The 24,243-nt window shown below is 45.9% G+C and overlaps 1 protein-coding gene across 1 annotated transcript in view; it reads right to left on the bottom strand.

The window, feature by feature from the left end:
* Positions 1 to 24,243, bottom strand: part of LOC131269173 (neurogenic locus Notch protein) — an 81,717-nt gene that overhangs the window by 45,408 nt on the left and 12,066 nt on the right. The window contains exon 3 of the mRNA XM_058271502.1: positions 2,225 to 2,303. Coding sequence (XP_058127485.1) covers positions 2,225 to 2,303 — 79 coding nt within the window. The remainder of the gene's footprint in view (positions 1 to 2,224; positions 2,304 to 24,243) is intronic.

Raw genomic sequence — 24,243 nt, 5'->3', positions numbered from 1 at the left:
AAAAGCGAAAGTTCAAGAGTATTTTTTGTGAGTGTTATATTTAGTTAGTACGCTAAAACGCTAAATTCATCCAATTCCAGTTTTAACAAACATATCTGATCCTATGTTCCGAGAGTGCACACTTTTGTCCTCCTTTACTGTTCTCTTGGCCATAAGCATGAAACCTGCCTGTTGCCACTTGTCTTCGGTTTCATTCCGTTTGCCTAATACGAATATCTGCGAATCGTTCAAGCTCATCCGAGGGTCGCAATCCCGAAATCACAAAAATGCCCAACCCAACGGCATCCGAAAAAACTGCATCGTATGAGCTGTGCAGCGGCACACATGCACACCATTTGCATGCAGACACACCCGTGCTGGAGCCGCGGGATGGGATGACGCGCAGAGGGGTTGACACGGAATTTATTGCCATTATCGTTTGTGTTAGCGAGCGGTTATGAACGTTGTTTTGTTTGCCATCATTATTCGTCGCATGCGGGGACGGGACGAACGCGTGTGCGGTTTATGGATGTTTTTGGAAGTTTTTTGGGGGATCTTACTGGATGCGGACTCAAAATTAAAAAAAAAAACACAAAAAAACAGAGAAGATGAGGGTGCACAAAAAGAATGCAACGAACGTAAACACACCGCCATAAGAAACCATGTCGGCATTGGGAAGTCTCTTCAGCGCAAAATTGATGCAAGTCAGAGAGAGAGTTTAAGATTTGTGTGTTCTCCACCCCTTCCTTTCGGGCTGACAAGTGCTGCTGGGCTGTCGGTGTCGGTTTTCAGCGGGGTTTGAATTGCGTTTGCCGTACCGGAACACGCGAACGGTAGCGCAGCGATTAGCAAATACTGACGATTTACCCTTACAGAGATGAGTTCATCGGCAGCTTTTAGCGTTCAATTAAGATTGTTGTAAAGCAAGATTTATTTATCTTTTAATTATGCAACCATGTGGAAGGAAATGGAAGATTAATTAAGACGGCACAATGGAAAATTAACATGTCGACATGTGACAGCAGCAATCATAATCCACCATTTATATAATACTAATACAGATATAAAGTACAAGCCTAAAGTAACTACCAAAATGTATCCTCTGGGAAGTCCAGTCTTTGCTTGGTTTAAGAAATCCGTTGGTTTGCTAAATTTCTTAACCAATCTTATTCAAAACAGTTTGTACTAAAAACATGTACTAGAACAACGTTTTCACACGTTATCTACAAAGCAGTTTTAGAACCAGATTTAGGTTTTAGAATTGGTTGGTATTTGCGTTACCAACTACCACTTGTTTTAACATGTCGACTGCCCTTTTTAATAGCCAGCTGTCATTAGTTCTAAAAAGCTGTTACCCCATGATTAAATGGAAATGCATCATAAAAACTATAGTTATATTTAAAAACAACAAGTGGAAAAACAAAACAAGTCTTAGCCTTCGGAAACCGTCAGTTTAACGCTTTCAACGCCAAGCGTTTTTAGAACATTTCTTTAGTACAATCATTTTTGATGAAATTTTGATGTCAAACGAATATTGAGATTTGTTTTCAAACAATTAACAAATAGACCAAGCTATCCTAAGAATAAATTTGTACATTTATAATAGCCTACCACGGTATTAGTTTAATAATACATTAGTTTCGTGACAAGTTCCGGATTGCCTGTCACCCACTATATGGGTCATTGGCAGCGAACGGGTCAATAAACGTTATAAACCAATTTTATCAAAATATATTGTACTAAAAAAGTGAGCTAAAACCGCTTGGCAGTCAACGTTGTTAAACAAATAACAATAAGACTACGCTTCCCTTACGATAAAGTTCTCTAGCCTACTCCTGTAGGGAGCTTGCTAATATATTACTGCACTATTAATGTATTATATCAGTGTAAAAGGCTGATGAGGATTGCTGCTGTCACCCGCAAAACGAATGACGTGGCAGACAACGTGTTAATTAAACCCCCAACTGGAAAGAAATATCAAGTTGACGGAGATGGCGAACAGGAAAATTTAAAACTAATATGTTTTAGCTTATCTTGGTTTCATCTCTACGAAAAATATGGTAGTAGGCTTGTTCATAACATTAAAATCAAGCGTGAGCGCGTCATTTTCTTCAACGCTTTACCATTTTGACGACCCGGAAAACGCTTCCAAAAATATTGCTAAACATTTCCGTTGGTAATTGTAACCGCTTTTCCGCCCATCGTTCGGAAGGAATGTCAAGACGCTGCGCCGGTGGTTACTTACTTGCAGTAGGAGGCGCCGTTCGGTCGGCTGATACACGTTCCGCCATGTTTGCAGGGCGATGGTGAGCACGAGAGGAAGCCTGAAAGCAAAAAGGGGATAAGAGAGTGGTTAGATCATGTTCATGCAGTTTCCCGGAACATCTCCTCCAAACCCGAAACCGAACATCCGCGCAGTTTGTGACGGATGTTTGCGCGCTATATATGCTATATCTCCTACCCCCCACTAACCGCCCCCGGTGGTGTTTTGGGGTGGTTTTGCACGTTTTGCGCCCGTGGTTTCGCATGAAAATTCCCATTTTTTAATGCTCGTTCTTTTCCCTTCTCTAATGAGAACTCCGTTGTGCGACAACAAAACGGTTTCAGATTCGGATTGCGGGCGCGCGCGCGCACGCACCCCGCGTGCTAAATTGCTGTCAACTGATCCAACCTCGCCCCGCTTTCTTGACCCATCCCCACCCCCCCCCAGGGTTCTTTCTCCTGGAGTGGCGTTTTGCGGCAGATCCCGGATGAGCGGTATTAGCTTTCACAAATTGGAATTCATAAACGGCATGTTCTCGGAACGCCGTCCGCGCGCCCGTTTGAGTCCAAACGCACACACACACAGGCACACATGGGTACACAGGATAAGCATGTACGCGAGTGCGAGCATAAACCCATTCATTCCCCCCCGTATTCTCCTTTTCTTTTAGATGCAAAAATGGAAATAAAATAAACAACACAGATGAAAGTGCGTTCTCAACTCCCGCTGCCGGACCAAACATTCCCCCCCTCTCCACACTCACTCAGTCACCGAACGTTCGATGCGTCAGAGCATTTGTGTGTGTGTGTGTGAAAGATGTGGTCCATATCGCGACATATGAGGTGCATCACAAACCGCGAGCTCTCCATCGAAACTTATGGTAACCATTGCCGAAGGGAGATGGATTACTGCGAGGACGCAGGAGGAGGGGTTTGGGGAACGGGGGAAGCCGTGCCGGAACGGTTCGCGGACACCGAATTTGCTGACACCAATATCGCAATGGTCGCGCCACACGCTGCCGGTCATTTCCATCGCCAATTCCGGATAATTGGCCGGAATTCTGCCGACACAAGATTCGCCAAGTGTGCCCCCCCCCCCTTGGCCGTTGTTCATGTGCTATGCATGTGCTTGTGGGCCCTTGATGCCTTATGTGTCGTGCTAGAAGCGCGTGCCAACACCCACAGTGTGCGCACGCTCGCGTTTCCAAAACGCAACAGGTCTCCGTGATGGAGGAAGGGCAGGGGGAAGAGGATTAAGCGGGTGAAATGTTGCTACAACAGGATACCGCCGGCTGCTATCGAGACGGTGGCAGTCTAGGTTTGCAGTTAACGAATTGGAACTTTGCAATAAATCGCCGTCTGGCAAAAGTAAATCAATTGAAAACAATATTTCAAGAATTGCAGTCCGTAACCAAAATGCACTTTTGAAAAAAAAAAAAGTATTTTATTTATTATGATTGTACACGCCCACCTTTAGTAAGATATTAGATTCATATAGACCGTGTCGAAATTGACAACATTTTGATCTCTTCATAAACGATCTTTATTTAACCATCCCGGACCAAACACTAGTAACACAATAAAAAACATTGAATAACTTATAATACTCGTAAATTAACTTTTCAGAACTATATTCTGGATGATTCTGGACAACCAACTAACATTTAATGACCACTACTAATTTGTGATAGACAAGGAATAGCGTATACTGAGCCTTATTACGAGAAATGCTAACGACTTAACACGTTAACTGCCAAGCGTTTTTAGTACACTTTTCTTAATACACTCTTTTTTGATTATTTTTCTTTCAAATAGTGTATAAAACCGACAGTATTCAAACGCTGAGCGAAGACTTAGCATCCAAAAGAATTAGTTTTTTGCATTTTCATTTCAACTTTTTAGAACTAATGAACTTGCGTTCATGTTTCATTAAAGAAAATTAGTGATTTTTCGTTTATTTTCATGATGTTTGTAAACCAAGATTTAAATACGAATTTTTAATTTAAACAAACAGAACAGTCCCTCAAACATCTACATCAAGTGATACATCTCTTTCAACAACCCAAGAAGGGAATGAAAAGCGATTGAAAAGGAAATAAATAGCCAATTAGAAAAGGTTAATATTTAACATCCATCCGGGCTTAGAAAATCAAAAATATCTCACACAGAAAGCAAATTATAGTGTGTAAAGAGCGTCACCCATACTTAAAGTGACGTTTCAATACCACTGAAGTTCGATTGAAAAGAATTACACCATTCGTTTCTTTATAAACACAAAAATAACTTGGGAAAAAACAACGGCTCAGTGTTCTAAAAGGAAGGAACGCTCCGGAACATGCAATTGATAAACGTCTTTTGACTCAGCAGAGTGCGTCGGATGACGTAATGGGTCTCGTTCTTTCCCGTATGACGTTTGCGTTTAACTAATAGAGTGTGAAACACCGTGTGCAATTATTATTTCGTTAAATTGTATCAGAAACCCTCGAAGATGGTCGAGAAAAAAAAAGAAACGGAGAGCAATGGAGGTTGGTTCCCAGGATCAGGGGGCTCGTGCGTTGCTGGTTTCCAGCGACTCCACTTGACGAACCATCACACTTTAGTAATTGTTATTCCCGCGGCCCTTTTTTTTGTTGTTTCTCACCACAAGGTTAAAATCATCAAAGACAAAACGGAAAACCATTGACACAATAAAAAAATAAACCGGGCAAAGGATCGATCCAATCATCTGAGCCGCGGGTTCACAGCAGATTCCGATACGTAACGAGTTGAAAAAAAAAATCATTCGCTCATTCCTGGATGCTGATGATTTTCTTGTCGTTGATATTTTCTTTGCTCTTTAAACGCCCGATATGTTGTTTACTTTGTACATTCGATACGAAATGATTTCCTTTGTCAACAGGCGGGGGTTTGTTTTGGGGGGAGGGGGGGGGGGGGGGGGGGGGGGCGCAAAGTAGATAATTATGGGCCCCGGCGTCCGGCAAACCAAAACTCCACAATCCCCCCCCCCCCTCGCCCCTCCTGATGGGTTCTAAACGGAACGGAAAAAAGAATTTACAAATGACGTAAACCACCCGCTCCAACCCCTTTTGCCCTCCGAGGGACGGGGGGTGGAAAAAGGAGGGGAAAAATCGCCGGCAAAAATGCCGTACAGAACCACGTCACACAAGCAACACACCAAAAAAAAAAACATTCGAACGCACTCGAGAATGGAAAAATGTCTCGAGAACGGAGCGGAGCCTGGGAAAATCCCGGCCCGAAAATGTGCACTGTGCACGAACACATGCACTTTTCCCACCAGTGCCAGTGGGAAAGCCGGGCGTCGGTGTCGTACGGTGGTTGGGTGTTTTTATTTTTGACCCAACGGGATGCGGAAAAACGCTTCGGGAGGGGGAAGGAAAAACGGGAAAGCTCGGTTCGAAAACGCACGAAGATGAAGAGCCATTAACAGAGATGCTTGGAGAGCCGCGCGGGGGGTGTTGGTGGATGGGTCCAAGGCAGCATAACCGAGCATAGGATTGGTGCACTTACTCCCTACCACCCTTCCTCCTCTCCCCCTCTCCATTGGACGAAAAAAAAACGCAGCAGAAAACAATCTCATGGGTGCAGTTTGGTGTCATCTTGCGCTTCCTCCCCTCCCCCCCGTTCCGCACCCTCCCCATAACCATCATTCATATTTCGGTGCGCATCTCCCTTTGCAGCTCCAGACGGCACATGTGGTATACTTCTCCCCCCTTCCACTCCTCCGTCGGCCGTTTTCCTTATGTTTTTCTTTTCCTACTTTTTCTTCCACTTTGGACCCCGTTAACAAGTGTGTGCGCCGGCCCGTTCCGTTGCGTTTGCTCCGATTTCCGAACAATCCCATTCATCGAAAGCGCACGGTGTGTCAAGACCGTGCCGCGGCTACTGGGCTTACTCCTTCATATCCCGGCGCGGGACCCTTTTCATGCCGTTCTTTTGCGTTTTGTTTTCTTTTTGTAAACGTAAAAGAGACACGCCATTGCAGATAGATCGTTGTTTTTTTTATTTTTTTTTTTGGGAAAGCGCGTTGTTTATTTCATTTTGACACACATGGTCCGCAGAGGAAAAGTGCTAAAAGATCTCAGTACCATCGGGAGGGGATGTTTTTTTATTTCAAAACATGAGAAACAATTCTTTCGACAGAACCGAGTTCTGCATTATTATGAATAAAATATTTCCAAAACACAACTAGCAGAAACGCATTGGAAACCTTTCTTCCGACTTGCCAAATGACTGAAATCTGCGTGCGAGCGTTTGTGAATTTGTATGTGTTCGTGCGTGCGCACTTTCGTGGGTTTTCTTTCGCGCCCGGTTTCCCGGCGGGTGCACCAGGATTAACTCCCAGTTCCGTGCAAGAGAAAACCCTCAGCCCGGCCTCAAGGGCCCCGAGATGTCGATGTGTTTGTGTACGTCGCTGTGTGTACACGAGACGGGACCGGATTGAAAAAGGGCCTGAGGGCCGTACCAAAAGAGGGAGAGAGAGGGGGGGGGGGGATGGGAGAGACGCCAAAATATACACACACCGAGCAACACAGCAAACGAACAGCTGAAAACAAACTCGTGGGAAAATGTCTCTCCGCCACTTGTTGGCATCAATCTGGATGAAATTAACGGGCCGAAAGGAAAAGGGAGAAAGAAACTCTCCTTGCGCTGCACGAGAAAGAGAGAGAGGGAGAGCAAGTGAGAGAGAGAGAGAGAGAAAAAGGAAAAGTGGGTAACGCAAGATGGAAAAAAGAGAGATAGAAAAAATAATTGTGCTACGAATGAGGAAAAGGGAAGTGAAGGGTAAAAGGAAAACAGAAGGAAGAATGCGAGCAAACGGAATAGAAAGAAAGAGAGCGATAAACGACGCTCTAATGAGCAAGAGCGAGAAGAATGGAAACCGAAAGGAGTGGGGAGGGGAAAACAAGAGAGTATGCGAGCGGTAGGAGTGTGAGTGTAATATCAAATCTCGTCCCTTGGTCTCCAGAGGGTCGGGCGAGGAAGAATTGGACAAGCGAACGATCGAACAAAAAGGGAAACCGCGAACGACAAATGTCTATCAAAACGGAATGGAAGAAAACGGGCATCATCCATTACGGTTGCCGCGTGAGAGAGTGTTGCCCGCGGGGCCGAGAGAGAGAGAGAGAGAGAAAGAGCGAGAGAAGAGTGAGTGGGAGAGCGATAGAGAGAAAGCAAACAAGAGGAAAACGACACAAACCCATGGGCACAACCAAACATGAGAAGAATGCAGGCAATGGTTCGATGGTTAGGCAAAGTAGGAAAATTATTACACCAAGGACGAAACGACGGGCGGCTGAACAGACTATACGGGCACACGTACCAATATACACACACATATAAATACATACTTGTGTAAAAACTATTCAGTCCTACCATATTACATGGATTAAAGAACAACGGGCCACGCGGGAGACAAGAAAAACTTCCGTTAAAGACACTTCTGGAGATTCTGGGGTGGAGGAGAAGGTGGTGGAGGAGGTAAGGGTGTCGAAGAAAAGATATCCATGAACATTGAAAACTTTTTTTTCCAACCCGAGACTAGAGGAATGTGCAACGATCGTCAGGAAGTGAGCACACACGGGGTAGATATATGAGAACTTGGGAGCTCATTTCACCAACAACGCGCGGGTGTCCTGTAAACTGAGACGGGACCTTCGCTGTTCGGCAAACATCCAGGAAGCGGCCCCTGAAAACATAATCTACCCGAGGAGTTCTCGGCACCTCTGACGCAAGTGCTAGCCGACCTGAGCCGCTGCCAGCTATAGCTGCTAGGGAGGAGTTCGTAGATTAGGTTTCGGGCACAGCTGGAGAACGGGTCCACTGGCTATATGACGACCGAATCATCCGTTCGGAGTATACCCTAAAAAGACATTCATTTTGTCACACGGGAGTAGGGAGAAACGAACGAAACATGCGGCAGAACAGGGTAGAGGCAGAGTGTAGACGATCCAACACACCAGATACAGGCCTAAAATGAAAAATTAAAATTAAACCCATTTCCCGAGCAGTCAGTCGCAGGAGTCACCGAGCCACTTGTGGCGTTTGACACTCGGTGTCCGTTCCGGTGTGCGTATCGTTCGTAAGTGTGAATAACCCCATAAATAACTGTGGTCCCCTTTTCGCTCTGTTCCGCGCCGACGCTGACTCTTTCTCTCTCTCTATTTTTCTGTTCCTCGCATGTGGGGTTCTAGCTCCTGGCGACAACACATCCAGTGGCGTCTGCGTGGACCGGGAGGTAATGGGAATATATGGTATGTATCCGTCGATGAGCCCCCTGGCAGATGTCTCCAATGGGATAAGCTCAAGGGATGCCGCCTGTGATGGCGACGACACAGCAGCTTAGGTGGCTATCGTAGCAAAGATAAATAAGATATGATTGCCCCATCCTGGACCATGGAGACTATCTATATCTAGAGCGATTGTTGGCGTGACGAATCGTTTGGGAATTAAACAGAATTACGCCAGTGGATAGGATATCAAGACATACAACGTATGGCATACGAAGGACCTTATTGAAAACATTCTAGCACAACTGTAGACACAAACTTCCTTTCACAAACAGGAAGAGCTCGCACGGGTACCTGCGACCAGCGTCTAATGTCTCAAACTAGTCCAAATTTGGAAAGGTTGCAATGTTGCGCTGAATGGAAGCGGGAAGGGTGTCCCACCTGGCAGGGGACAATGATGCACGATTTGCTTTCTAAAATATGTCGATCGCACTCACGACGATCGCTCGCGAGAAGAAAGGCACTCTGGTGTCTCCGCTCGTGGTGTCCCGGGACGTGAGCCATCGCAGCATCGACATCACCCTTCTCCCGCGCCCAAACTCTACGCGGACAGTGGAGCATATTTAATATGTAGTACACCATCGCGTGCACAACACAATCCCCTGCCCACCGAACCTGCTTTCTCACTCTTTCCAACCAGAGGCATTGCCTTCCATCGCCCATCCAAAAAAATAAAAACCCCCCCCCCCCCCAAACACAGATGCTGAGATAAGTCGTGAGTCAACATCGCGCGCATTTGGGATTTGCGTTTGACATGGAATTAAAATCTAATTTACATTTTATGGAAAAACAGGCGATTGTGCGCTGGTGACTTTTGGCCACGAATTCGTTTGGATCAGCCAAAAACGATGGCGTACAGATGGTGGACAGCGCCTACATTATGGTATGGTTCGAGAAACTGAACCTCTGCGCCTCGTTAGATGATCCTGTGGCCAATGGCCTCGAAGTGTTTGGCGAACCTGAACTACTCAGGCACCGGCAAATGGGAGCGTTAGACATTGTGGCACAAGAGTTGCCAACAGGAGCGGGAGTTTGCCTCGAACTCCCCTAGGTATAATTATGCTCACAAGTATGTTCGACATCAATTAATTTCTTTCTTCTCTCTGCCGCGGCGGCGCATCGATCGTCGCGTGGAACAGATCTGTCGGGAAAAGATCGTCATCTTTATACGGCGTGTTTTCTCACCCCGCCGATTCCCATCGCAAGTACGTTGGGAGGTAGGAGATCCGGCCGCAGCAAAGCCGGTATTAATTACGTATAAATAAATTGTAATTTAATTAACTTCTCCAGCCTCACCGAGACTCACGCTACGCGCTCCGCTTAGTTGCCGGGCGGGATCTCTGCAGCGCCTCGTGTTCTCCAATGGGGCATGGGGAGAGTCGCCGCCGCCGCCGGAGCTGCAAGTGGCATGGACCAGAACGTAATGAAGTGCTGCCAGTGCACGACAGGCCGCGCAGACGGGTTTGGGCGCGCGCGCGCGCGTTCGCTCGCGATCCGGCTGTAAGGCGGTATAAGGCAATAAACCAGAGCAATAGCCGGAGAGCCCCGGCTGCAACGGACAGCCCAGCGGTGTCATGGGAACTGAGTACGGTTTCCCGGCGCTACTCCACCACCGCCACCTGGTACTCCCGAGGGTCGCCCTGTTACATTGCCGAGTAGGTCTCAACCGAGCGTGACCGGGAACTGGCGAGAGACGATGGGGACCCAGGGCATAGACATACTGCCGTTAGGGGCCCTTCTCACACCAACTCACGATCCGACCAGGTGGAACGGCTGGGTGCGGAAGGGTTTCGGTCGCAACCATCGGTTCAAACTGTGTGGCTGTAGCTGAGAGATTCGTGCAATTATGGTAATTAATTAAGTGAACTAGTTGCAAGCGAAGTATGGGACAGCCTATACCAGCGATCGGGGCCTCAGAAAACCGCCCGGTTACAGGTCTCTCACATCACATCGGCCACATCGTTATATGTTGAGCAAACAAGGGGGAGGGCTCCTCCAACGCGGGGCGGGGATTATGGCTAGGAGAATCGGGGCCATCGTCACACGAAGGCAGGCAAAGCCAATGTGCGAAAGGCAAAAGGAAGTATACTAAGACGCTGGAGTCTAACGAGTTGTTGGATGCAATCCAATGCTATCATCCCAAAATATAAACTCACGCGGAAACAGCCTAAATCTAGCTCAGATCCGGTGGCGATGACAATGATTTGGTCGTGAATTGCAAGCAAAATCCTGTCCGTACATGCACGGGTCACTTCCTACAGTCTTATCAAGCCATAAGCGGCCCGTGCAGGCGCTGGGAACTAACGCTCCGGATGCGGTTAGCCGCGGTGTCCTCGAGAGTCCCGGAGCCGCAGACCGCAGCACAAACAACGAGCAAGCGTACTTCGCCGGCTTCCCGGCTCGTCCGTCCGTAGGGCTTCCCAGAAGATTACAAAGTCCGTGCTCTGCTGCACCTTCCGACTCGCACACCATAACGCTGGAGGAGCGATTGGATCGGGAGGAAGTCGATAGTAGAGGGAGTCTCTGCTCTCTGCTCAAAACTTCGGGAGAAGGTCGTTTTCACACGCGATAATGATGCTGTCAACAGTTGACGTCTAGCGACCCCGCTGAAGTATTCGGGAGTGAACTGGAGCGCGGACTTGGGCGCGCGGTTATTAGGCTTATTTTAAGGCGCAGCTGATTAATCTCCCGGAGCGATTGACGGACAAGGAAGAGGATAACAATGAAACCGCAGGCACATGGCAGCGGGCAGCGGGAGATGACGATAGGCGGCCACTGATGGTCCCGCACTCTGGCCCGGCCAATGCGGTTATGGCCCTCCCCCCGTTCCTTCCCGCTTCGGGAGGTCTGATAAGAGGCAACCTTCATATGAGTACTTTCGACCGAACTAGTTCCCCCTCACCGAGCGATGCGTTAGAACGGACGCTATCAGGTTCGCACGCCCACGGCCTTTTACCATCCACGGGTGACCGCTCTCTCAGTACACCCCACCCCATATGAACGCTGTATCCAGGTTCATACAGGAAACTGTGCTGGCGCAATCCGACGTCACAAAACCGACACATCACGTTGCGACATGTTGGGGTTTTAATCTCCACTTGGATTCTACGTACTAAAGTGCACTCAAGAAGGTTTTACCAAGGCGTACGTCCATGTACGTGAAATATAACCTCACATATCAGGGGAAGTACCTCTTCCACCAGAGATCATCAGATCTTCTTATTGATTGACAATCGGCGGCACGCCGACGGCAGCATGAGGCATCGGACCAATCAACTACAACTTCCCCCCCTCACCTCGGACCCCCTCCTATACCCCGCTCTTTCACCCACATCCTAATACACAGTTTGGGAAGATCCACGCCATATATTGAGAATCTTTCATATGGCGACGGCGCCGACGATCAACGAGTTAATTGAATTGACTCTCACCTCCCCCCCCCCCCCTCCCACTCCCCCTCTCTACACTCTCCCTTCCTGTCAATTGGAGTAGCGCAGACCGTCCGATCGGCAACGAAATTCGATTGCCCCGGGTCAGTGTCTAACATCATTGTCGCACCCTGGGGCGGGGGGGGGAACTTCTGCGTCTGGGTAATGTCTTCATAACACCATACACCCACCAGTAAAACAACCAAATACCGTTAGCGCTAGTCGAAATTAGTTCATCCGATACTGTTTGCCTCTATTTCAGTTACATTCCGTTGAGTTCCATTCAAATTTAAATTTGGGATCTAACCGTTCGAATCGGAGAGGAAGCAAGGAGGCATGGTGTTTGGAGTTGGAGTTACCGTATGGGATAAACACGGTAAAATATGTTGGAAGTTCCAAACTTTTCCATGTTCTATTTCCGTTCTCATCTCATTTGTACCACATGTGTTTTATATATTCTTCTTTACTTTGCCATTTTATTCCGCGCGTTCTCCATCTTTCCCTTCCCCGTTTCATCATCCTATTCGCACCAAGATACTCGCAAAACATGTGGCGCCAGGGTGCGGATTTTTTTTTTTTCGGGAAGTCTGGATTGCAATTGGGCTGGCGACAACACAAATTAAACCAAGCAACAGCTTCCAACCCGCGGACACCCTCGACCGAAATGAAGAAAAACCGGCACATGCGTAACGATCATCACCGCTTCCCATCACCATCACAACCCCCCCTGAGCCTATTGCTTTATGATGCATTTGAGATGATGTTAGGTGCATCGGGGCATGAGTTATTGCATTATTTTTTTTCATTCAAGCTGGTTTAATCTCGGGTGCTTTACAAGCTTCGGAACCGCACAGGCTGACGCTAATTACGAACTGATGCCGTTGCACTTGTACCGAAAATTTAATTAAACAAAAACCTTCAAAAAAACACGCAGAAGGGGAGCTCCGGTGGAAGAAGTGGAACCCGCCGAGCGCCGAACGATGCAATGCAATTGCCTTCCCCCTCGCTACTCCACCCCTCTCCCCTCTAGCGGGTGTCACATCGATACACTTTTCTCAAGTCCAAAAGAAGCGAATGGGTTCGTCGCCTTCGACTGCGACTACGAAGGAAAGGAAGGTGCACAGAATCCAGTAGCTCATTACAGATTTTTGGTTGCTTGCGAGAGACTAATTAATTTTGTAACTCAGTGGAGGAGGAAGAAGAAGAACAAGGACAGGTGGTGGTAACACAACACTAATATCTCCCCGCAATGAGAGTGGTAATGTAAGTGGAATCAATCTTTCCCTTCTACCTTGCACGTGTGTGTCTGTGTCTATAAGGGCAAAACGAGCCGACGAACGCGACCTCGCTTCGAATCGAAAATTATTTTAATTTTTCCACTGACATACATACGAACCCAGGTACCTCCCTACCCCCCGCCGGAGCTTTCACTGAGTACTGTGAGGACAATTGCGGCAGGTGTTGCGCGTTTTGCGGCTTGGCCGTTGCATCTCGAAAGCAAAAATAATCAACAACAACCGCAAATAACCAAAAAAAAAAAATAGCATAACATGATCGGAAGGGCGTACAGAGGGGGTACAGGAACGCAGCACGCGGTGGCGTGGCGTACATCGCGCGCACGGTTGTCGGTTGCGCAAAAGATCCACCGAAAAAATCGCATTTAAAATAACACCAAAAACGCGCGCGCGAGAGAGAAAAGGGTGTTTGTGTGTGCGTGTTGAAAGGTTGCGCAACAGTACATAAAAATAATGGTAATAATAAGACCGCGGTCACAGAAGCACAAAAAAAAGCACGCACCCCCCTCAGAGAACCAGGGAGATCGAGGGAGATGAAAAATCAACCGTTACGCCGCGGTGTGTGAGAGCCTATTTGTTTTCGTTTTGGGTTTTTCTTACTCTTTTTTCCTTCCCTTCCTGGATGCAGTTTCCCACTGAACCCGTGGGGGGTGGGGGAAGAGCAGCAACACTGGCGGGGTAGCGCAATCCCGAAAGGCTTCCCAAAAATAGCAAACAAACAAACAAGGCGCCACCTTAACGTAACAAGCAAGCGGGGATCATATAAAGTTCGTCTTTCTCATCGGTGCGCGCCCCGGTGGCCGCGGCCTTAATTAGTTTCCCTGGCGGAGGGGACGGACGTTGGTGGAGAGGTTATAGGGGAATTGCGCGACAACGCACCATTGCACCACATCGCCCAAAAACACAAACGCCGGAGAAAGGCCGGACATGCAGAGTGCCGTTTTGTCGTAGTCATTTTCTCATCTGTAATTGCGCAACCAGGTGTGATTGCCAATCGGATGTTCGGTGGTTGTGGTTGACGTGAATCAGGAGGTTCTCCCATCGAAAGCGTCCCGAAGAACCTCGGAATGTGCTATTCGCAGTGGTAGATACATTATGCCGCAATATCCGGACTAGCTCTAGCCACTCCAGGAGTTTCCAACTGATGGATAATGTTGGATGGTTGTGGTTTACCTGAATTAGGAGGTCCTCGCACCAATCCCGACCCGAAGAACCTCGGAATAACCTATTCGCAGCGGTTGAGGCATTGAGGATATGCCTCAACATCCCGACTAGTGCTAGTCACTCCAGGAAGATCCAACCGATGGATATCGACATGGAGTTAGCATCGATTAGCACTCCATCGGACGTCAAAGTGGTGACAGGTTCTAGCCCGCTTTGCCTTTGGTGTCCGAAAAGCCGCCCGAAACTCAAGATGACATAAGCGAGGCGGGCGATCTCCAATCAATTTGAAACGCTCGGGCGGCAGAATCATCCCTGTCGGGATTGCACTGACCCCAACTCCGCCTCGCAGCCGTCCCCGCTCCGGCCGTCGAAGTTCAGCCGTCGGAGTTTATGCTAATGAAAACGGCAAACTCCAGCAGGTGGGTTCCTCGCAGAGGCGTCGCGTCGTCGACTTCACAGCCAGCCGCGGCGCGGCGTTTTGCTATATGAAGCGGAACCAAAACATTTTTCGTCCGTATCCTCCTCCGTGGCGGGTGTTTGCGCTTGTGATTAGCACCCTCGATGAAGAGGCACTACTCTGGCGTATGGCAACCACACACGACCGGTTGAGTTTGTGGCGTATCGCCTACCGGAGTACCGTTAGCCCTAGCTCGGAAGCCACAGTCGCTAATGGTTCATACCTCATGGTAACTAGGGAAACCGAAGCGCAAACACCTTGTCATGCATCCCGAGGCCTAACCAAGCCCGAGTCGGTACTTCCAACAGTGGAATTGCATGAGGCATGTTCAGATACTGTACTGCCTAGGACTGTACATGCTTAAAACACTGTTTTATCTCTGGGACTACACATTTAGAGGAGTTCTGAAGTGACTGAAGGAAGCCAACTTCCTGATCTGACCTAAAGCATCATACGAACCCCAAATCAACAACGAGGTTTGTGCATGATTACCTCAGCGAACCTGGTGGGATCGACACCTTTTAGTATCTTTTCTCCAACTCCCCCTTTCTCTTTCTCTCTCACTATCTTTTTCTTCCACCAACCGTCACCGACCATGTGGATGTTTGCCGAACTTATCAAACAAATATTTATTGATATGTAAATAACCTCTAGCCGGTCGCGCACGCCACCAGCGACGAAAACACACTTTCTTCGCGCGTCCGATACCGAACTCACACGCCGGGGCTGGGGGGACACACCTATGCTACCGTCAAAAACCACGGCGTGTATGAAACAATTTCATTCATTCGCATCAATTAGAGGACGCGTCAGGCGTCGAACAACGCGTTTGTTTGGCTTTCCCAGTCCGGTCGTGTGGATTCTTTTTTTTCGTCACTGATGTCTCCAACAGAAGATACGACAAGTTGGTTCTAGGGGAGTCCTGCTACAGTTGTTCGATAAGTACCTGCAGTGTGTGCCTTTCAATATCTCGGCGAGGTGTCTAAATCCATGACTTTCCTTAAGGATTCAATTCTCCCTTGGGTTCCACATGGAACGAAACTGAACTAAGTGTTGTGTGCAAGGCGTAACGGTATCAGAGAGTGGCAAAGAGATTCCAACACTCCAGCTGCGTTTTCCGGGCGAATTATTTATTCAACCACACGACCACGTCTTGGAGCATTCCTGCAGGCGGCGAGACCTGCCCGACGGATTAAAAACTGGGTGCGCCGCGAGCAGGTGAGTAAACATCTAGTGCCGGACTAGACACACACACACACACAGAGGTATGGCCAAGAACTGTCATTTTGGGGGGGAAATGTCCGTACTTTTCTTGACTTTCTGATAAAATTGCGTACACCACTGTACTCGGCCACAATTTGGAACGCTGCACCGTAAATGCACAATTGTACGTCAACGGTCGTGCGACCCCTCGTTTCCCTGGGCTGGAACTTCCGCACCTCTTCCCCCTTCTCCCTTACCCAACACCCTTGCTATTCCCTATCGAAACGTATGCCCCGACGAAGGCCTTTATGGATGGATCTTTGTTTGAAATTGTTCTACTCCATTTCGCGGTGTCACTCCGGTGTGTGTGTGTGTGCGTGTGTGTCTGTTTGTTTGTGACGCCGAAAGAAAGAAGGAAAGGCCGGGCCCTTTCCTATGCAAACGAGCATAGGAGTCACACACGCACACACGCTCGCGCGCTCGTCATTTGACCGGCGGGCAGATGTTGGTGTTGTGTGCGCAAGAGGGTTTCGCACCGGGCACATCCGGTCGGTCGGCGAAGGGAATGGTAAGACCCTCCCACCCACTTGTTGCCGATGCGAGCATAAATGTGTAACGAGACAACAAACCGCGCGCGCGGGATTGGTGAGCGTCACCCTTAACACTAGAATTCAAATCGGGGTCAGTTTGACCCTAACGCAATTTTAGATTTCAATATCTCGAAAACGGCTGAATATTTTTACAAAAAAAAGGCTTTTCTTAAAATCCAAAGCCCAACATCTAAAGCAAAAATTTCAGATTTTTCTGTTCGACTAGCTCCGAAAACCAACTTTGACTATCCCTAGAATGCTTTTTAGAGGTCATTTTGACCCCTATTTTTAAAATGCTACAACTTCACTATGTTTGAAAATTGTTCCAATCCGTAAACTGTTACTTTTTTCTACATTTGTTGACTATCTTTTAATGTTTTTGGTTTTTCGATGCATTTCTTCATCATTCCGCTAGCTCGGTGTAACGCAAAAACGGTCGAAATTAAGTTTTTTCAGCATTTATTTATTTTAAATCTATGATGTAATCCAAGAAAAAAAGTATGCGCTAGAAAGTTAGTATGTTGAGCAACATTTCAAAAATAAAATTAAATATTTGCCATTACAAATTACGTCATAAATTGGGCTCAAAGATAAAAAAAATAACGCCAATTCTCATAGTAACGTATCGCCGCATAACGCTTCGAAATGCTCGCGTACGGAATAACGGACCAAAGCACATGACGGAAACAACGTATTGAAAAATGTTAAAATCTACAGCTTCTAGGCCAATTTGTGACGTCATTTGTTATCTTAAAAATATCAAATTATGTTTTAAAGGTGGCATAACACAGAAGCAAAATAAAAGTTGAGCAATTTTGCAAAAATAAAAGTTGAAAAGGATTAAAATTCAATTCACATCAATCTTTCTTGCTTTACATCAAGGTAGCGGAATGATGAAGTGGTACATCAAAAAATTAAAAACGCCAAATGATAGCCAATAAATGTAACTTTTAAGAATATAGCATATTAAACTTATAGCGTTTTAAAAATAGGGATCCAAATTACCTTTAAAAAGCATTCGGGGAAGTTTCCAAAGCAATGTATTCTAGTGTTAACCGGCAATAATTAGTCCGTAAAGTGGATGTGCGGCATGCTTTTCGAAACCCTGCGCATCCCACGCGATGCCAAACATATGCAGAACACCCCCGAAAATTACCAAACGGCGAACATGAAAGAGACACTTCTCGAATGGACTAAACGAAACGAATGCTAATGAAATATCAACATTGCAGCGTATAAAAAGCACACACACACCAGGGACAGCTCAGCCCAGGCAGCAACAATCAAATGCATTTATCTGGACTCGTCTTGGTCTGGTCGCCGGTTATTGAAGGCACACGGGAAGAGACCCGCCAGATATTGCCCGCATCCGTGCGTTGCATTTTCCCATTCCGCGGCCCGGAACGCACATTAAAGCGAAGATAACGACTGCGGCAACAACGGCAACGCACAGTAAAACAACCCCTAACGGCTCGGGCGGCAAGTAAATAAATAAATAAAATAAATGCCAACCAAAATGGGCCCCTCCACACACACACACACACGGACGCACGCACGCAACAAGGTTCGGTTCGGGAACATAAGACATGACGCCGCGCTACTTAATTGTATGCAAATTTCTGCTGCAGACCACATTCGCTGAACAGCGACAGACACTCCCCCTCTCCCCTACCACCCTAACTCGAACCCGATCCGTCTGCATCAGGAGCATGTTTTCCCTGCCCTTGGCTCCCGCTTCATTTAGCCGTCCAGATGACGAATTGAACGCAAAAGTGTCTCATAAGAACCCCCCGCGCGACGGTTTCGGTTTCGATTTCAACCCGGAGTAATGTAAACACTTGGACACATTGTCATGGAAGAGCAAGATGAATGACAAACGGAGCCTCAGCTTCAGAGTTATATAGTTTGTCGCAAGACTGACGGAAAACTTAGTCAAAATAGAAAACATCAAATTGATTTTATCGAAAGCAGGTGGTATTGTCGCTATGGCACCAAGTTTTGAAATAGCTCATCAACTTTTGTCTTTAACGCACCTGAGTTTGTCTTTAACTCATCCGCTTTTGTCTCTTGCAGAAAACATGAAAAATAAAAATGGTAATTGTGGTTTTTGTAGATAACTACACTGTAACAACAATAAAGAGTACACATTTATTCTTTAAAGCTACCTTGTGTCATTTACCAGGTATATTTTACTGATTACAAGAACAGCTTTTGTTTGCGCGTTCCGAAATTCGCACAGAAGCGGTCAAATCAGAGATATAAACTAGCTTTCATAGCTACTAAACGTCACTTGTTTTGTTAGTTTCCAATCGCTGCCGCAAATTATGCAAATGTTGGCCAGCAACAATCTTTTAATTTGTTACAAATTCTACCTCATTTCGTTTTTATAGACAGCTTCATAACATAATGTTTAGTATAATTAAATTTCTTCATGTTTATATTCATTCTAAATAACCAAATTAGATAGAGGTGGTGGGGACAAACTTAGGTGACTTAGATACAGAAAGTGTTTTTAGTAGAGGAAAAAAAGGTGGCAACGGCTATCAATTCATCTAATTATTGTTTTGTCAAACAAACAACAAAGAACATGTTAATTAAACTCTTTATAACAAGGTACAGGTTTCTCGTGTTATATTGTAAAATGAAATTTTATTTATTTTACATTGTAGTACTGTGTCTAAATAGGGATTTGAAACCTTTTTTAAAGTTTGTATACAAGCAGTACAAGAGGTCTGTTTATGATCCATAATATAATTGAATTAAATTAAAACCCTTTCGAGTACCGATGCCTTATCCATTATTTATGTTTTATTTTAAATGAAAGTACGTAAGTTTTAGAGAACTTAATCATATTTCGCCAGCTTTGAACATTTTCATAGATATTTCTTAAACCGAAAAAAAATTGTCGCAATTTTGAAGTGAGTAAGGCTTGGAAGTTATTTCGGTTTATTGAAACTATGACGGCGTCCTTACTATTGAACGTGATAGGCAATTTCGATAAGGGCTGAAAGGGCGCGTAACGCTGTACGGCCCCGTGTGTTACTCCCGGAAGAGGGTCGAGTTGGGGCTATCATCCTTCCCTTCCCTCCTCTCCTTCACGTCGCTTTTTCCTTCGCCCCGACAAGCTTTGGGTGTCATGGCACACGACCGAATCAGTGTTTTCTTCATGTTTTTTTTGGCGACAGTTCGTTATCACGCTGTGCAAATGTGTCTCATCTATCATCACCCCTAGTGGGTCCCGTATGTCGTACCAGCACACACACACGCACAAACCATGATCGAAGGGTGCAAACGGGTCCTCACGGGGACGCTTCTTGAGGCGCAAAAATGTCCACGAAACGGTCGGCGGGCGAACGAAGGGATGACGGTGCGGAAATATCGAAAACTGCTGAACTGGTGACATACCAGCCTACCCGCCGGGGTGTTTGTGTGCGTACGTGTGTGCACTTTTCACGATAATTTCATGATAACTTCAGCGGAACTGGAATTATGCCATTCATCATAACTGGCGGGGCGGTTTTGCGCTGCGCAGGAATATCGATGGCGTTCAAAGCTGGTTACCCTTCCCTCCGGAACATCTTTTTGCATCACCTTCGTCCTTCCCCCGTCCCACATACTTCCTAGACCTTTTTTTTAAACGCTGACATTAGAACAAGTTGCTGAACTCACCTTCAAACCATTTTTTCGTAACCGAAGATGTGCAAAGTTAATTGCATTTAACTAATTTTTTAACACGCTGGCATGCCAAGCGTTTTTAGCACACTTTTTTAGTACAATCTTTTTTGATGAAATTTGTTTAAAACTTTTATTAAACCGACGTTTATCGACGTTTTAAGCTTCCCAAAGTACTTTTTTTTTATATTACTCTAGTTTTTATAAAAACATAAAAAAAAAAAAAAAGATAAGAACGAGAAACGGATGTCCATATATTTTCGAACAAATTTCGTGATTCAGAAACAAAATAATATTTCCCATGTATTCAATGCCTGTTGATTCCTATAAATAATATTAATATTCACCAAAGTTCGATGCCCGGAAATTCCTATATTGATTAATGTTATAAGAAAAAAACCAAATCGGTATCCCACATGTTTCGACAAATGTATGATCACTGCACTGGGAAAATAAAGTTTCTTCGTGAAAATTGCGTTAGAAAAAATGGTTAACCATTGCCTTTCACCCGCTTCTACACATTCGCATTGTTTCGTTCTGCACACCACCATCTTCCCATCAGCTCGTGGAGCATCGCGGGACCACGGGGAGGATGGGGGTGAAAACAGTTTATTTTTACAAATGGGAGACGACATTTTATCAGCTTTCCCACCCGAAAAAGAAAAACGTTGCCAAAATCTTGTTACGCCGAAGCCGATTTTCCCAGGCCGAGATCGCGCTGTGTGTTAGCGATAAAAGCGATGGGAAAGATTGGCTGTTTTGTCAACCCCAGTGTGTTTTTTTTTTCTGGTGGTGGACAAAAGTGTTGCCAAAAAAGCGAAAAATTTAACAACAAAAAACCATCACAACAACGAGATCCAAAATGTAACATCAAATCGATTGAGCATAGCACTTGATTTTTTTTTCGTTGTGTCCCCCAAATAAAGGAAGGGTTGAAGGGGCAGGGGTGGAACGTTGGGGGGTGGTTTTAGGCGCTCGAAAGCAATTAAAATGCTTCACGTTGATTAAAAACGACCCCCACAAACCTCCGTCCCAAAGGGAAGGGGGTAAAAAAACGAACCACCCCCACTAACGAAAGCGGGGAGGGTTTAGGCTGGAGGAAGGGGGTGTCCAAGACGTCGTGCGTTCGGTCAATCAACAGGCAAAAGGCGGGCAGCATTCGATCCGCGCGAACCTGATTCCCAGATCGCAGATGGCAACGAACGAAAAATGAAAAGAAGTAAAGTCAACCATCTTCTTTATTGACCACTTGAAGCTGGATGACGTTGGACATTTTCTCGGTTTCCATCCCCTTCAATTTTGTTTGCGTGCGTGCGACCCGAAAAAGGCGCAAAACAAAAAAAACTTTGTAGGCCAATCTTTATCCGATCCGATCCGATTCCGATCCGATCCCCCCCCCCCCGACGGCGAAAAAGGTCGATAAAAATTCGATCACAATTGCGTTTCGGTGTGGGCGGGAAATTGGTGTCGATTTTTCCCGGCCAGTTTTCCCCCCCAAAAGCTATCTATTCCCTTCTAATAACTCCCGGAAAAGTATGTCCAACAATGAGAAAAAAAAACCCCACCTTAATTGTATCTCGTTTCGCCGGAAAGGCAAACCTCAAACACCAACTCGAATCGCTCAAACGAAGTGCCATAAAATCTTTTTATAAATGATTTATTTGTTTGGTTTCTTAATTTTCCATCTTTACCTTTTGCACTCGCATAGGGTGCTGGATTGCGAAAATGGTTTTCCTCAGCTACAAAGTCCGAAAAGGTACGGATCGGCATAAATCATCGGGTGTAAAATTTACGCGAAGCTAGTAGTAGCACTGCGCGAGCTGAGCAGGAAATTAGCGGCACACGCGCGTTCGATCGTTAAAAGGAGCAGAACGGCGGATCAATGATTTCGCAGTCGTAAAATAAAATAAACTAAAAAACAAACCAAAACCCCCTTTGCGCCCCGAAACGCGGATGGAGTAAGCGAGTGCGAGCGAGTTTTAAAAGAACGTTTTAACGACCAACTATCGGAGAAGCTGCAACCTTCACAAAACTGCATTGTACAGTGTGCCCGGGAGGCTCGGAGAACAAAGAACCATCGACTCGGGTTCGGTTCCTGTGGGCGGATATGTAATATGAAAAAAGACAAAAAAGCATAAAGGATAGCTAACAGAGGACCAAAAAGATGGTTAGAAGCAGAAGGAAGTGAAAAAAAGGAGCGATCCTTCGCCCCTCGGGCTCGGTTTCGAACCACTTACGGCGCTCGAAAGAACGAAAGAAACGAACGATCACGCATCACTTACATTCCAAATTTGCTAAAAAAAAAATGTAAAAGGAAAGAACAGTACACAAAACTCAACGAGAGGGAGAAAGATAAGAAGATAGGACAAAAAAGATGGTAAAAGAGTGAAGAAGTACTCGAAAAAACTTTGTTGGCGCTCGGACGAACATCGGGCAAAGGGGAAAAGATGATGAACAAGGAAAAGGCATTAAACCAAATCAAATGAAGCGAAGGAAATGTACTGAGGGGGGGAAAAAGGACGAACCCCGAAGGGAAACAAGTGAGCAAGAACGAACGAAACGAACGGCATAGCGAAGGAACGAGAGAAAAACAGCAGGAAAATGTGGCAAAGAGACGCTCGGTCACTGGTGTAATGATGCACGGCATAGGAAAACATTCCGCAGATCTCTGGTGGGATCGGCGTATTATCTTTCCTTTTGCACTGCGCCTTCTCAAGCCAACGCACGATGGGATACGGTAGAACAATCAAGCGAATGTTTTTTTTTTTTTATTAATTTTTCGACGATTTTGTTTGCTTTTAACCAAAACTGAAACAAAATCATGAAAAAAATCAATTTCTAAATTGGAAAACAAGATGACACCACTGCAGTATAAGCATCGGTTGGTACTAGAAATGTATGCAGTCATGTGACGTTCTTTTATCTATTCATTAGCAATAGAAAATTTTGTTTTCTTTCTTAATTTTCCATTAAATTCATTTTGTTTTAATGCTTGAAGTTGTTCGATTGAAAACATCGTATTTACATTACTAAAATATATCTTTTAAGTAAAAACTCTCATTTTTTTAAAGCGATTAAACCACACGTTTTTGAAAATTGCGTAAACAATAACAAAAAATGACACATTTCATCACTTTATCAACTTTAGTATAGCACAACTACAATTTTGAGCAATGTATTGAACTGATACTTACTATCTAACTATCATTTAAGCTAGTTACCACTAACATGTAAACACTTCCATTCGTTTTCCTGTAACATCCGCGTCTTCTCCCACCGTGCAGCCAAACCGCTCGAAACTGGCGGAAGGAGTTTTATTTTTCCGGGATCGCATCCGTAATTAATCGGGCCAAGGAGAAGGCGGACACGGGCCGAGCAAGGTGTTATTGCAAGGTGATTAGCCACCATTTGGCAACGAATGTTTTCGTTGAGTGGTCGCGATACATCCATCACTCTGTTGCGTTCTCTCGTTTCATCATTGCAGCGTTTGTGTTAAAAGTTCTGAATTAAAATTTAAGGTGATTTGGAATTGCATAAACGAAGCGTATTGCATCCAGTGACGCATGAGGAATGTCCGATCGCTATAAGAAGAGGTTGCTCACTGTTAGAGCACCGTCAGCAGACAGCATCGCAAGGAAACAATAAGAGAAAAATCCCCCCAAAGGTATGGTTGGGGTATTAGTGCTCACTAAGCAGAGGGGAAACAACATAGCAACATAAGCCTGCGCACGCTGGCTCGGGAAACCATTGTATGCAAAACAAGTCCCCTCGGTTGCGCAGATGCGGGTCGGGTACGGTTCATAAATACACACGGTTGAAGCGCACGGCATAAACACGTACGCGGCGCGGGGAGCGATCAAAATTTTGCCATTAAAAAAAAACAAC

The sequence above is a fragment of the Anopheles coustani genome, chromosome X (genome assembly GCF_943734705.1).
Source record: "Anopheles coustani chromosome X, idAnoCousDA_361_x.2, whole genome shotgun sequence".
Lineage (NCBI taxonomy): Eukaryota > Metazoa > Arthropoda > Insecta > Diptera > Culicidae > Anopheles > Anopheles coustani.
The sequence above is the reverse complement of the archived record's forward strand: the minus strand, read 5'-3'. Positions and strand labels throughout refer to the sequence as shown.